The 16,414-nt window shown below is 34.5% G+C and overlaps 1 protein-coding gene across 2 annotated transcripts; it reads right to left on the bottom strand.

The window, feature by feature from the left end:
* Positions 1-1,779: 1,779 nt before the first annotated feature.
* Positions 1,780-3,948, bottom strand: LOC141682546 (protein LATERAL ROOT PRIMORDIUM 1). Of its 2 annotated transcripts, XM_074487234.1 has the most exons (3): positions 3,648-3,948; positions 2,346-3,267; positions 1,780-2,246 (listed from the first exon to the last, which is right to left on the bottom strand). In XM_074487234.1, the coding sequence occupies exons 2-3, from the start codon at positions 2,989-2,991 to the stop codon at positions 1,894-1,896; spliced, it is 999 nt and encodes a 332-aa protein (XP_074343335.1). In that variant the 5' UTR covers positions 2,992-3,267; positions 3,648-3,948; the 3' UTR covers positions 1,780-1,893. The 2 variants fall into 2 exon arrangements, with proteins under 2 accessions (XP_074343335.1, XP_074343334.1); XM_074487233.1 differs by having other exon boundaries at positions 2,346-3,948.
* Positions 3,949-16,414: the final 12,466 nt, after the last annotated feature.

Below are 16,414 nucleotides of genomic sequence, written 5' to 3'. Positions count from 1 at the left end.
CTAAGAAAGTATACTAAAAATGAAGCTTTAAGGACATGTTCACGAATTTAATTACAGTTACTGAACTAAGCAAGCTAGACACCATTAGGAATTAGCTAAAGACCCTGTACATAGAGATTCATATATCAAACAAGCCAATAGTCTAATGAATTTGTTAAGCATTAGGCATGTTTGACACCGGAAACCTCAACAGCCATGCACAACTGGTCCGACCAAATAACCGAAATACTGAAAATGCATTCTAATCCAACAAAATTTGATAAACTGGAAAGGTAAACAACAAAAATCTACACTTGATAAAATTGTCTTGGTTGTATTAATATATAGCATCTTATTAAGTAACTCTTGGCTAACCAGAAGATGCATGCACTAAGAATATATAAATGATATACACGATATAAGAAGACAACAGAAGATGAGTAAAGAAACTAAAGGATATGTATCAGATGTTAATCAATATTTTAACTGTCTAAAATAGTCAACATAGTGTGGCTTTATCACAAAGCAACCTCCTATACTTGGCACATGGAAGAAAACTAAAAGGGTTAGCAAGTCAAAAATGATACTTGCAATCATCTAATTAACTTCATGTTCTCTATTACTTTCGTCCACAAAGAAATTCATAATTGCCTACAAAAAGGGGAGTGTCTTTAATCAGTTATTTTGCTAGGCAAACACATTACTTGGTGTCATTTTTAGAAGGAAAAGAAGGTGAAATACAGCACAACCTTGATAAATGAATAACCTCATCATGTAAATCAATAAAGAGTGTAAGTCTCATCCTCGTCAAATGAAAATATTTTCCGGTCCCAAGGTATTAACTGTACAAACCAAAATGCTCAGTCGAAGGACATTTAATATATGTAGAGGGAGAGAACAGATTTCATGCTACTCAACTCAACTATGGATGGCATGGATGGAGGCATATTCATGATTACATAAATCTTGCACTCAAATATGGGTAAATGTATCACCAGACTTTTGTTGATAAACTTTACTCAAATCAGATGACCATGATATTGTGTGCCCTTGGGCACACATTAGAAACACAGTTAAAGATATACTAGTAAATAACATCAATATACTAGAAGCTAGGTTTGAAAGTGTAGTCATATTTTAGGAACTACAAGAACATGTGAACAGCAGTAAAGTAGCTTAAACAGGACACAAAATAAAAAAATGCTCTTCCACCTTCAGAAGCCTATGACAGTGACATTACAACCACTATTCATACTACTGAAGTATAGATGCAGCAGCACAATAATGGTAGCCTTCCCATTAACTTACAATAATTCTAACCAAACTAAAGCAACCAAGTTATTGAACTAGTTCTACAATGTTGGGAAATTGAAGCACATGATTTATCATTATGTGTACTCCCTAAAGAATGTATCACCAAAGGCAAACAAACAAGCAATATTAAATAAACAAATAAAAAATATACATGTATAACAGTATAATAAAACATCCATGGAATAAAGAATGATCACAAGCTAACTTGTTGAAAAGAAGGATAATGTATTAATGTTAATATGCTACTATACTCCATGTGAACCAAACTTTTACTATAATATGAAAAAAGCACATATAAGATATGCACACACAATCACACACAAGTCTATGAGAAAACAAGTAAACATGGAGAAAAGAAAAATTAAAATTTGGGAAAGCCAATATATGCTTGAAATTTGAATGATGTTTAATTCTGTTTTAACTTAAAACATGTATCTTGGTTGATACTTGATAATCCTCCAATGAGAGAACAAGGGAGGGCAACAATGCTATGAAGGCATCCAAGCAACCATATTAATCTAAATATTGTTAAAACAGATAAATGTCTACAAGGGAAAATGACTACATATAAGTGCAATTACACTATATAGCACTTCTTAATCAATTTATTGTGTTACCATAAGTTGAACTTCCGAGCATTCCACCGCCTCCTCCTGTAGCATAAATGTCGGACTGATCGATCACTGGCGCAGACGACGAACCAACATTCCTTCCTCCACCTCCAGCAGTGCTGCCTCCACCACCCAAATGTAGCTCGGATAAATTCGGAAACCCTTCTCTATTTGCTTCAACTCCTTGATCATATAAGAACCCCTTGAATACATGGCCTCCTATATTCACAACAGCTTGATATGCATACTCATCATCCCCATCCTCTACTGCCGTAACTCTCACACACTTGAACATAGCCTGGGCACGCACTTGCCCCGGTAAGGCTTCTTTAAAACCCGCATCTAAACAAATATTAATACTTCAATTCAATTCGAACAATTCAAATCCAACACAATGAAACAATAACATATGTGCATATGAATATCCAAGTATACACATACCTTGATGACTAGAGCTAGTGTCATAGCTTCGAGGGGGAGTAGTATTCGAAGTTGAAGTATGTGAAGTGGCAGTTTGAGAAGTGAGCTTAGGCTTCTTAGCACTAGAAGTAGAGCCTGAGGAACCAGCAGTGGCTCCAGTAACACCCATAAGCTGGCGTTCACGGCGACGAGCAGCCGGAACCCACGTGCTTTTCACGTGTGTAGAACAATCAAAACCTCTACTCTTACAACAAGTCCTGCACCTCCGATGACTGCAATCCTTCTTAGCTTGGTTACCACAATCTTGACAAGTGGCAACCGATGATGACGATGAACCTCCACCACCACCACCACTCTGAAGCAAATTAGCCGCCACTGTCTGGTGGTGGTCATGAATCGAACCGGGCTTTTTGAAATAATTCGTGTTTTGTTGCTGTTGCATTTGATGCCAAAACTGAATTCCACTTCCACTATTACTATTATTGTTTCTTCTATCTTCATCATTGAAACACGGCGACGCTGTTAGCAGCGGGATAACACCTACACCGAAAGCCGTGGTAGCGTTGGATACATTCATGGAATGTGGATCGGCAACGCTAACAGCGTCACCGTGGAAAGACGATGCTGGGGCTACCACAAAAACATCGCGGAGCCCCAGCATCCCCATTTCAGAAGGGATACCATAGTTGATTTGGTGCTGACCACCTCCACCACTACCCCCACCGCGTTGCCAATTAGCGGAAGGAATGGCGGTGGTGACACCGGGAGTAGGACCCGCATTGAAACCTAAAGATAAGTCTTCAGTAGCACGTCCGCCAGTGTTTGCAGATGAAGAAGATGCAATCCAATCTGCAAAAGCACCGTTATGATCTGAAGCTAATCTCCTGCTGGTAGCCACAGCTGCAATTCTTTTTGCTCACGATTAACTATATTATTTTTCAGACTGTTAAAAAAATGAAAGAGTTGAAGAAATTAGTTAGGTATTTCATCAAGATGTGGGGTCTCTGAAATTCTTAGCAGAGGTGGGGAAGAGAAGATGATTTGTAGAAAGAGAATTTAAGCAAGATATAAAAAGGGAAATATATAGAGAGATGGATCTTGTCTTTGTTAAATGTGTCCGGAAAATACCACAGGGACACTGTTGGTTCTGCTGCTTCTGGAGACTGTTACTTAAAACTACTAATACTAGTATGCTGTCACAAACATTGGCTTTTGTGACTGAAAAAAAGAAGAGAGGGACTACTGCTGAGTTGAGTTTCTGTGTGAATATACATTCAGAGTGTGTGTTTGTATATATACTCCTATATTTAACAACTCACAAACCTTTCCTTCTCTCTCCTGTAAATCTCTGTGAAGCTTAACTCTTCTGTTGGCTGACTTCTCTCTCTGATCTCTTTCTATCTGTGATCTCTCTCTCTGAACACTCTCTCTCCCTCTCTCCTATATTATTATTATTATCATGATGATGATCTGTGTGCTTCTTGTTATAGTTTGTGTAAATTCTTTAGCTTTTATCTCTCAAAAGAGAAAAAGTGAAAACTGAGTGTGGGTACCTCTTTACTTCTCATTAACACACACAAACACTCTTACTTTAAGCTCCAACCTCTCTCTCCAATTATTGTCGCTTGCTAGGGTATACTTGGCTTGGGAATTGCATAAGGTTTTATGCTAACAGTTTTTTCTTCCTTATATTGAGTATCGTTTATACTGTTTATTTCATTCATTATTTCTTGAGGAGGATGATATTTTATAGGGGTTTGTCCGGTGTCCGTCAATAATTTATTAGTGGAGATTTTTGTGTACGAAAGAATTTATATTATTAATGAGCTCTTCTATTTTATGAATACTCATCAAACACTAACTGTTAATATCTTAATATGTGCCCATCAGTACAGACTAGAGAGATCCTATTTTATAAACTACAATAAACTGATTATTTTTCAATGTTTCGTCGGTTTTGATGGAATAAAGCGCGTGCAAAACACTTAAACGTTGCGAAAATCAGCGTCAATGCTGGCTTGGCAGTATAACTGTATAACAACTTGTGTAATACAAAAAAGCGTGGTGTAAAAACTACTCCTTTACAAAAACTGCAAATGACCAGCACCGCTCCTAAATAAAATTCAGGATCGGATCGTTTAAATAAATTCGGCTTGACTCGTTTCCTTAAATAAGCTGATCGTGAATATAAAAATAAGCTCGGATAATTAAAGAGCCGAGCCGGATTTTTTGTATCTTCAGACTCGGACTCAGAATCGGCTCGAACTCGTAACTCGACTCGTCTCAGATAAATTTTTTATATATAACAAATAATAAATTTTTATTAATCACTTGCATAACGATTTTAATTTTTTTAATTGAAATTTAATATTTATTTTTAACATAAAATGATTAATTTAATTAAATTTTAATACATAATTTAATAATAAATAAAATAATTAATTTAAATAATTTAATTTAATACATATCACTAGAGTTTGATTACTTTTAAAAAAATAATTTCTAATTAGACTTAACCTAAATTTCACCCCACACTTTTATTAGAGGAGTATATGATAAAATCGATCAAAATTATGATTTTAAATAAATTAAAATAGTGAGTTGTTAAAATAAATTATAAAGTTATAATATTTTTAAGAAAAAAGATAAAATATTTTTTTAATAATTATATTTCTTGACCACTTAAAAGGGTTTGCTTCCTTTATTTAATTTTATGTCTTTTCTAATCTAAATCAATTTAACTGAAATATCAAAAATTACTAAATCTTTAACAATCGACATCAACAATTTAAAAGTAGTGTACGATTTCTAAAGTTATGAATGTCTCAATAATTCAAAATAAAATTGATTTTGTTCTTAAAACCCTACTTGTGAAATAAATTGATAAAATTATATGGATTAAGAAACAAGTGCACAGTGAGTGTGCGTATATATATAATTGAAAGATGAAACTAGTATTTGAGCTCCATATAACTTATAAAATTATAAATTATACCTTAAGTTTGGTCGATTTAAAAATATATGTGAACGACAGTCGTTTAACCTGATGTAAGGGTCTATTGGATCAAGTTAATCTAATACCCATTATTCTAGGTTCACTACTAGAAAAAGTAGAATAGACATCGCGCCTCTTAGATATCGGTTGCTTCTGGAGCCGATGTAAAAGGAGTTTTCTACATCGGTTTTGGGCAACTGATGTCTTTTGTTGTTATAAACACTAGTGTTTTAGCCCAACCGATGTTATATGTTTATTTTAAAAAAATTAATCAACGCGCCTTCCTCGTTTCCCCCCCTTAACCAAATAATTCATTCCCTCCATGTTTCCCCCTTGTTTTTTGCCTTAGTAAAATTCTCCCCCTTTTTTCACACACATCTTCCCCCTCCTTTTAACTAAAAAAAAATTAAAATTAAAATAAAAAAACATGAAACAAAAAACAAAAAAACGTATTCTCTCATCTCTCATAAAAAAACTCTCATCTCTCACCAAGAACAGGTTGTTCTCATTTCCCACCATTGCTCTCATTTCCCTCTCTGTGCTCTCATTTTCTCGTAGATCTTCAATAATCTTTAATCAAGGTTGCTCTCATTTCCCTCATTGCTCTCATAGATTTGGGGGTTTCATTGCATTAGTCTAAATCGAAGTCGGAGTTGGAGTTCAAATCGGAGTTTAATGTTGGAGTTCAAGTCGTAGATTGAAGCTAAGTTGGAGATTAAAGCTTGAATTAGGTAAGTTTTAAACCCTAATTTCAGAATTGGGGGTTTCAATTTGAAACCCTAATTTTTAAATTTTTAATTTGAACTATCTGCATTAGCATGAAACACTGCTTAGTTGAACATGAATTATATTGTTAATTTTTAATTTGAACTATCTGCATTACCTGTCATTTTAATTTGAAACCCTATCCGCTTTTTATTATATATATATTGTTACATTATATAGTTTACATATAATTTTTATGTGAGAATCTATGCATACATATATAAAATGACAGGAAAATGGTCTTGTGTAGAATTTATAGTATAATGTAAACATCTTTCATCTATTTTCCTCATGAAACTAATATACTAATTTACCTCGTTTGGATTATCAACATATCTTTACACACACACTTCACCAAGATCATCTTACATGCTTTAATTAAACACAAACTAATTCAAAACTAAAATTCGAGAGTTGAAAAATTAAAATGCATGCCTTGTTTTGTACTACCAAATCGATATAAGCAGATTACTGAAAAGCATAATGACATTACCATCACAATCAACTTTGATTTTTGATTTCATACATGGAATAAAAAAATTATAAAAGAACACTTCATTAACACATACATATAGTGCTTATAAAGAAAATAATTACCTGGTAGAGAAGAAGAGGGTCGCCCGGGAGGAGTTAGAAAAGCAGAAGTGGTTGGTTTGGGAATGTAATCTTTGAGCAAGTACTTAATAAACCCACTAAAAGTTCTGATTCTTGTTTGAGAAATGATAGTTAGCATGTGAATAGAGTTTTCTTGACCTATGGAAGCTAATTCTTTACGAGCATCGGCGTCAGGTGGTGGTTGATTATGCTCATTACAAATTATATTAATTTGTTATGTTTATTGTCTATGTTTGCTTAGGTTGTGGTTTATTTGCTATGTTTTTTATGAGCCAAGGCCCAATGATTTATTGTAGTATGTTGCCATCCAAATCAGGTAAAAAGAAGTTAAATGGCAAGTTATATTAGACGGCATGGATTATTAAGTTAGCTTAGTCATGGCTTCAGAATTACGGGAGAGGAATGTTTAAAGAATTTAAATCACATATTATTAATTTCATCTAAAATTATAGTGTTGCATATCCCTCACAAAAATAAGATTATACTATTGTATATAATTCGAGGCTGATGCATTATATACGCACACTGTACGATAAACTTTGTTCTGTGTTTCATTTCGTTTCATCATTTTAATCAATCAGTGTCGTGCTCTGCTTTGTCGATAATTATACATAGTAATACATATATATTACTAATTGTACGTTGCTTATTTTTTAAATATTTGATATGAAAATTAGGTAGGAAATAGGTTATCCTATGAATATGAAGATAGATTGGATTTCAAAAGAGAGGGATTCGTTGGAATATGAAGTCGGGGTTGAAAACTTTTTGATTTACGCTGAAGAAAATTGTAAAAATCCTAAAAAAATACCTTGCCCCTATTGTAAATGTGTTAATTTCAAAAAAATTCCGATCAAAGTAATAAGGGGTCATCTCTACGAGAATGGTTTCAGTCTTGGGTATATTGACTGGATTTGGCACAGATCAAAGACTGGTAGGTCATCTGTTGGTAGCACACTGCCCCCTCATGAAGCGGAGCAGAATGCAGATGCATTTAAATCAGCCTCTAAAGTTGCATCAGAAGCGGCGGCTGCTAGTGCTTCACAAGCTCTTGTGGTTTGTAAAGCAGCATATCGTAATCGGGGGGTAAATCAGGGGGTGATGACTATGATAAAGACTCACATGAATTTAAGAGGTTTGTGGCTGATGCTCAACAACCTTTATTTGAGGGCAGCGACTGCACATAATTAGATTCGGTGTTAAAATTACATAATTGAAAAGCGAGATTTGGTGTTAGTGATAGCGCATTTAGTGATCTTCTCTCTACAGTTGGCTTATTCCTACCGAATTTAGGCATTACCTGTTAATGCATTACCTGTTAATGCATATGATAATGCATTACCTGTTAACGCATATAAAGCAAAGAAAACTCTTTCGAATTTAGGCCTTGAGTATAAAAAATTCCACGTGTGTCCCAATGAATTTGTTCTATACAGGGGTGTAAATGAGACTGCTTCAGAGAGTCCAAAGTTCAAGCTATCTCGCTGGAAGGTGGGTAAGGATGGTAGAAAAAGGTGTAAAATCCCGAAAAAAGTAATTTGGTACATTCTGATCATCCCAAGATTTAAGCAGATGTTTAAATCTTCTTCGACAGCTGAGTTGTTGACATGGCATTCCAACCAAAGAATTCATGATAGCCAGATGCGCCACCCTGCCGACTCTCCTTCTTGACGGAATATCGATTACAGGTGGCCTGCCTTCAAAAGTGAGCCAAGAAATCTTCGACTAGCTTTGTCGGCTGATGATATTAACCCACATAACAATGGGCTGACCAGTCGGTATTCTTGTTGGTCGGTAGTATAAGTAACATATAATCTTCCTCCGTGGTTATGTATAAAGAGAAAATTTATGATATTAACTATATTGGTCTCCGGTCCACATGAACCAGGTAACAACCTTGATGTGTTCTTACAACCATTAGTTGATGATTTGAAAAAGCTTTGGGAAGAAGGTGAACCGAATGTATTCGATGCCTTCACAAAATCTTTTTTCACTTTAATGGAGACTTTGTTATGGACGATTAATGATTTCCCGGCATATGGTAATTTGTCTGGCTGTGTCAACAAGGGGTTATTTGGGTTATCCAGTGTGTGGTGATGATACCGTTTCTAACTATTTACCTTATAATAGGAAAATATGTTACCACGGTCATCGTCGGTATTTTCCTAGGCATCATCCATATAGGAGGAAGAAGGCAGCCTTTAATGGTCAACAAGAGTTTGGACATCCAAGGCAACCCCTTTCCGGACAAGAGGTGTTAGCATAACAAGAAAACATTAAATTTTCTTATGGAAAAGAAGTAAAGAAGTCGAAGAAGGTGGACTGTGCTTGGAAGATGAAGTCGGTATTTTTTTGAGTTGGAATACTGGAAATTCCATCACGTTCGTCACTGCCTCGATATTATGTATATTGAGAAAAATGTGTGCGATAATCTAATTGGGACGTTACTGAATTTAAAACACAAGTCCAAAGATAGTGAGGCATCTCGACTTGATATGATGGACATGGGGTTAGAACTGATTTAGCTCTAGAAGTAGGAGAAAAAAAAACTTATCTGCCTCCTTCCAGTTTTACTCTAACAAAAACTGAAAAAAGAAAAGTGCTAAAATCACTCTCATCAATGAAGTTGCCATATGGGCATTCCTCAAACATCAGAAATTGTGTATCTATGGCGGATTTAAAGATATTTGGGATGAAGTCTCATGACTGCCATGTACTCCTTCAAAAATTACTCCCAGTCGCAATTCCTTCTGTACTTCCGAAGAATGTTAGAGTTAGCACAATAAGACTCTGCTTCTTTTTCAACAATTTGTGCAACAAGATTGTTGACGTTTCAAAACTTAATAAATTGCAAGCCGATGTGGTATTAACCTTATGTGAGCTCGAAAAAATATTTTCGCCTTTTTTTTTTGATATCATAGTGCACCTAATCAGGGAATTGCGTTTATGTGGACCAGTTTTCTATAGATGGATGTATCCATTTGAGTGTTTTAATAAAGTGTTAAAAAGTTACGTGCGAAACCGTTATTTTCCAAAAGGTTGTATAGCCGAAGCATACTTGAAAGAAGAATCTGTAGAATTTTGCGCAAAGTTTTCTAAAAATAGTTTCACAACTGTCGGTCTTCCGAAGGACCAAGGCAAACTTTCTAGTCCATTATCGGCTGCAACAGTAAAATATATTGATGAGAACGAACGAGACGAGACACATTTACACGTCCTCTTAAAAAACAGTAAAGTGTTTCCATATATTAAGTAAGTCAGTTTTCTTTTTCTTTTCTTGATTAATTTTGTAATAAGCATTATTTTACTTTGTAACCAAAAAATTTATGCATTTTCAAAGGATGCATAAGGAGTTGCTTGAAAAAATTTATGAAGGAAAAAAGACTATTTCGTGGATGATTGGGGAGCATAATAGGCTATTTGTTGACTGGTTTGAGAACAAAGTTATGACTGAATTGAATGAGAAAGTCGAAGGTGTTTCTAAAACGATAAGGTGGCTAGCAGGAAAACCATCGTTTACTGTTTTGACTTTTAGTGGCTATCTAGTTGACGGGATCCGATACTTCACAAAGGAGCGAGACGATGCTAGGGTTGTTCAAAATAGTGAAGTCTCTTTAGTTGCCAAGACTGTCCAAATTTCTAGTGCTAAGGATTTAAATCCCGTACAGAGTGATATGACATTTTATGGGAGGATTGAAGAAATATGGGAAATGGATTACCACTCATTTAAAGCCCCGTTGTTCTTGTGCAAATGAGCAGACTGTGACAGAGGCGTCGAGGCTGATGAACTTGGCTTCACACTTATGGACCTTAGTCGACAAGGCCACAAGAATGACATATATGTGTCCATTGATCAAGTGAAACAAGTGTTCTATATCGAAGATCCCGTTGATTCTAACTGGTCAGTCATATTGACCTCAACGACCAGAGACTATCATGCGATATACAATGATGATGATCTTTGTAATATCTGGAATATGACGTGTACTTATTTTTATTAATAAATGAATTATATGTATTGCTTTTGTTAGCTATATGTTGTTTTATTATTATCTATGGGTAATTTGTGGTGTACAGGGTTGTTCGCGTAAGTAATTATTGAGCTGTATTATTTTTGTTTCACTTTTAAAAGTGGATTTAATGCAGATTTATTTGCATAAATATTTGGATTGTCTCTAAAATCTTTTTTATGGTTTCATAATTACAATAATTATTTTTAGGATTTTATAATTGAGAAATCAATATTTTATTAATTATTTATCTTTAAATTATTTTCTGATTGCTTTTATTTTTAAAATCCATATTTAATTCTAGAATTCTTCAAAAATTATGAAACTCATATTTATTTAAGTTTGGAATATTCTGAGAATTTTAAAATTATTTTGGAAATTTTTGGGATTAATTTCACCCGCACGTTGATTCGTTTAATTGATAAAAGCGGGTATAAATTGTGTTTCAGAATTTGTTTAAAAATTAGGAAATTTACGTTTTTATTAACTTTGGCATATTTATAATATTTTGAGACTGTTTCCGTAATTTTCTGAAATCATTTTAAGTTCACATTGGTTTGTTAAAATGCAAAAACGGGGCAAAATGGGGCTGTCAAAATAGGAAAAAGGGCACGTGGCATAATACAGCTATTCTTCAGATACGTGGCAGTAGTTAATTGCGGTGCTGCTATAAAAAAACAAAGGGGATATACCCCCTGTTCTGTCTTCTTCTTTGGCGTAGCTTGTGTCTCTCTCTCCCGTAATCTCTCGATCTCGCCTCTCCCACTCGATTCTCCTCTTTTTTTTTTAATCTCTCGATTTCTTCTTCTTGCAGCCGCTGGTGGTTGGCCTCTTTCCGGCTTGCTGCTCCGTGTTAGCCCCGAATTGGTATCCTGTTCCGTTTGTGTATCTATATATATATTTGCATATGCATAGCAATTGTATGTGTTTTGCTGCTATCCGTTAATTTCTTTCCGGCCACCGCTGGATTTTTTTCCGGCGAGGTGGCCTGTGACGGTGTCACGGATGTTGTTACTGTTATTTTATTTTAATTCTCTGCATAAATTATTTAATTGATTTTCTTTGTGAAATAATAAATAAATATAGTGCGAAAAATTAATATTTAATCGGTAAAATTCGTATTGGAAACCCGAATGATTCGGGCACCGATGAAATTTTGCCGCCGTCAACAATGATTTTCGATGAGTTGATGTTGGGCGGTGATGAATTAATTCTGAGTCCTATAATTATAAAATAATATTTAATATTTGATTCGTACCATTATTTTCGAAGTGTAAATAGTTGGATAAAATTGTTAAGGTCCGAATTGGAAATGTGAATAATAGTAATAATTAAGTAGTTGAATCGGTGATTGAGATTTATGACCTGGATTTCGGTTATGGTATCAGTTGAATTAATTGTTGGGTTGTTTGTTGTTGAATTGACGTCGAATTGTTTCGACGGGTAGTCTGATAAACAAAAGAGACGTTGTCCGATTTCTGGAAAATTTACCTACAAAAATATGGGAGCGTATCCAACGACTATCGGTACGTCGAGTGGTTATATAGATACATATGTGTTTTATATGAAACTTGATTGCATGATGTGATGAAATAATTTGCTAAAATCCATAACCTTGATTTCGTAAAATTACAAGTATACGTATTTTCTGAAAATAAACACCGAACCGATTTCGAGAACGTGAACCCTAATTGTTGTCTGTGTTATTATAATATGAATGATTACGAGTCAGAATATGCTATCGTATGGGTAGGTTGTTAGCGAGGATATGTCAAGCATAACTGGGTGTCTAACGTAGAGTATTTCGACCCTGTAGGTTCTAGTCGGGAAACCGAAATTGGACGTTGGACTAAAGATAACCTAGTGGTCAGTCGACGAGCTCAGTAGGGTTTCAACCAAAAAACCTAAGTGTCGAAGTCGAATCCAAGGTGATCTAGTGGTTGGACGTTAAAGCCGAGCGTCAGAGTCGGCTTAGAGTCGATCAGTAATAGTGTTAAAGCCCTGCAAGGCAAGTACTTCTAAACCTTTCTCGAGATACAGTGCACATATTTCTAAATTCTCTTGTGACATATTGTTAAGCATTCAAAATAGTTCTGTTTTATATTGTGAGTACTTTGAATCATACAACCTTGAACCCGGATCACATCATTTGATCTTTGAGCTGTAAGCCTTATTCTTTGTAAACCATCCCTTGTTGATTTCCAGATACTAAACCACACAAATATGATACTACTTTCCAAATATATAACTACCAAACACCAAACACTGGAACCAAATTGTTTGAACATACAGAAACTTTTATACCCCAACCATTTTGTATAACATCACAGAACTAAACCTTGAAAAATCCTTGATTTATCTAATACCTGATTCCCTTACAGGATGGAGGCCATTTCTTTTACATACTTTGATATACCCTCGTGGTACCCATGAATTGCTTCATGCTCTTATGCAAATGTTTTATATGCAAATGTTTTATAACTGTTGTTAATGAACTTATTTCATTGAGTTATACCGTTTATCATATTGAAATGCTTTAGAATTGGATAGTTTTCTTTATATAGACCAGATTCGTGGTCAGACCAGATTCGTGGTCAAAATAGGCCAATGTGTGCCTTGGATCCAGTTTATAGAGCAGAGCTGTGTGCCTTACTCGGGGTTAGTGCGTGACTGATCAGCGACCTAACCTTGGTTTTAAAATATAAAATGAATATCCAATTCTAATAATTGTTTAACAAGAAACTTGATTCCTCTCAATCATCTCGTTTGTTCATTGTTTAACCTCAGTTATCGCTATCATGACTTGCTGAGCTAGTTAGCTCACTCTTGTGAACTTTTTATGTATTCTACAGCTAAGAAGGATATGGTTGATAGCGAGGTTTCCCAGTTCAGTGTTCGAGCTAGGATACCAGATTGAGTTGGATCGAGCTAACAGGAGCTTTTTATGGTAATTGAGTTAGTAAGATTGTAAGAATAATTTCCTTATTAGTTGTAAATTGAATTAGTTGGGATTTGGTACGTTGTAATATAAGTTAAGGTTGTGGCTTGTTTTCATACTTTAACCTGTTGCGATCCGTAGTTATGTAAAGCAGGGTCATTGCAAATAATACTTCTTATACAGGTTTATATATTATGTATATGTTACGGACCCCAAACTTCTGACCCGGGTTTGGAGGGCGCCATAGGTTGGTATCAGAGCTACATGTTAAAAGTCACTGAAACAAGCCTAGATTGTCGGGATTGGGTAGAGGCTTAGGATTACGAATAGGAAATAGAAAGATAAGACATTGTGAGGTTTAGTGTGACTATATGGTAGGTCTTCGGTACGGTTCGTGTTGCGATTCGAGATTGTTATCTTGCGATGTGATTTCCAGATAACGGCAATGGCAGATCCTGTTTTCCCTGTATAATCTGATCGTTTGGAGCTTTCCGTTCAAGGATCGTCATCTTCTCCTAGATTTGATTTGCACCTTGTTCTTCCATCAGTATTAATGGTATTGTAGGATTTTATACATCACAGAAGCATGGTAAAACATTTTCTTGATAAAAAAATCCATATAATCGCATACAAATCGTGAATAAATCGAGGGATCGATTACTAACCTTTAATAGCGATCCAAGAACGATGAACGGAGATCCCTGGCAGCTGCTCCTCAAGTGTGAAGCACTCCACCGGTATCCACCAAAAGACCAAAATAATGGAGGGAGGAAGAGGTTGAGAGAATTAGTTGCCTCCCTCTTTTTCTACTTTAGAATTAGGGTTTTATTTGGGTTGAGGCAAATAGGGTTTATAATAGTATATTTATAGGCAAAAATTTCAGCTGAAAATTTTCCCATAAAATATTATTATTATTAACCCTTTAATTGATTATTCTCATTAACCAATTAACTAATAATTAAAACACCTTTTAATCATTAATCCTTTTTTCTAAACACTTTAGAAAATAATTCTCTCACTTGATTTAATTTCCAAAAGTTAAATTCTTAATTAATAATATTAAGAACTTTTCTTAATTAATTTATAATTAATTAAATCTCATTTAATTAATTATTAAATTTGCTAATTAATTATTTATTTCATAAATAAATAATTACCAGCCATTATTAATTAATTCCTCCACCATTAAATCATTCTCTTTTTATGGTGTGACCCTGTAGGTTCAATATTAAGCCGGTAGTAGAAATAAATAATAATAAAACTATTTTATCATTATTTATATAAATTCTCTAATTTATTAAATATGATTAATTAATAAATTAATCATATTTATTCTACATCGTGAGGGATACTTCTCAGCATATCGCAACTATCCGGATAATACGAATTCACTGCTTAGAATACCAAGATCTATTCAGTGAATAGTTACCGTACAATTAATTCCTTCTACCCTGCAATGTCATGATTAAATACAAGGCATGGAACTCGTGTCAAGCCTATCTTATTTAATCATATGCTTTCCCATTCACTATGCTTAGTTTTAATTAATGTGAATTAGAAACTCCTTTCTAATTTCATTCACTCTGGCCAGAGATTCCTGAACTAGCATAAGTGGATCAGCATTGAACATTCTCTTCCTTTCACTGCAAGGGGTAGATCCTTTATTGATCATACACTATCTTCGTGAACAAATTCCTACACCCAGTAGAGCCCTTATTATTATCCCCGGAGACTAAGAACTCAACCAAAGTATAGTTCAGTGTACACAAGATGACTATGATGACCTCAAGTCTAAGGATACTTGTACAACTATCACTATGTGAACATCCACTACAAGAAAAAAGTCCATAGACATCGGTTTTTGGCCGATGTCTATGTTGTTTGGCAACCGATGTTGATGTCGGTGATGTCTATTCTAGACATCGGCCATAACCCGATGTCTTTACTTACTTAGACATCGTTTCTGGCAAAAAAATGATGTCCATGCATTGTTTTTTTACAAAAATTGTTAGAAATAAATAATTTAATAAATAAATTACACCTATTACAACAGATTAAACATATTACGAGCTATGTTTTTTTCCACATAGACATCGAGTATTTTCATTTGGGTGATGTAAAATCAGATATTAAACATCGATTTCTTTAATGAAAGGTGATGTCTATATCGACACATAGACATCAGTTTTATCCCAAACAAAGTGTTGTCTATGTTTAATTTAGACTTGAACATGTCAGTCTTTGACATCAATTATTCATCTAAAAGCGATGTACATTAACTTTTTTGACATCAGTTTTTCTTCTTTAAAAGTGATGTCTATATTGTCACATAAACATCAGTTTTATCCCAAACAAAGTGATGCCTATTTTCAATTTATACTTGAACATGGCAGTCTTTGACATCAGTTTTTTATCTAGAAGTATGTACATTAACTTTTTTTGACATCAGTTTTTGTTCTTTAAAAGTGATGTACAATTGCTTTTGTAACTAAGATATATCAAATATACGAAACTTGCACTCAAGTCAACTAAAGAAATAATAGATTTGAATACATGCTTAAATACATAGTCTGGTCCTTTATCATCATCAAAATAAACTGCATCTTACATTGAAAAGATACTAGTTTGTTTTCTGTTATGCCCATCAATTCATCATCTATATATTTTGGTGAAGCATCTACATTCTCACGAAGACTGGATCCAAGTTCCCGCTGTGTTTTAGAGTTTTGTCCACCAGTTGACTTCTGCAACACATCTAAATAGATGT

The sequence above is a fragment of the Apium graveolens genome, chromosome 9 (assembly GCF_009905375.1).
Source record: "Apium graveolens cultivar Ventura chromosome 9, ASM990537v1, whole genome shotgun sequence".
NCBI classification, from domain to species: Eukaryota; Viridiplantae; Streptophyta; class Magnoliopsida; order Apiales; family Apiaceae; genus Apium; species Apium graveolens.
Note: the sequence above shows the minus strand (reverse complement) of the source record. Positions and strands in the feature narration are given on the sequence as shown.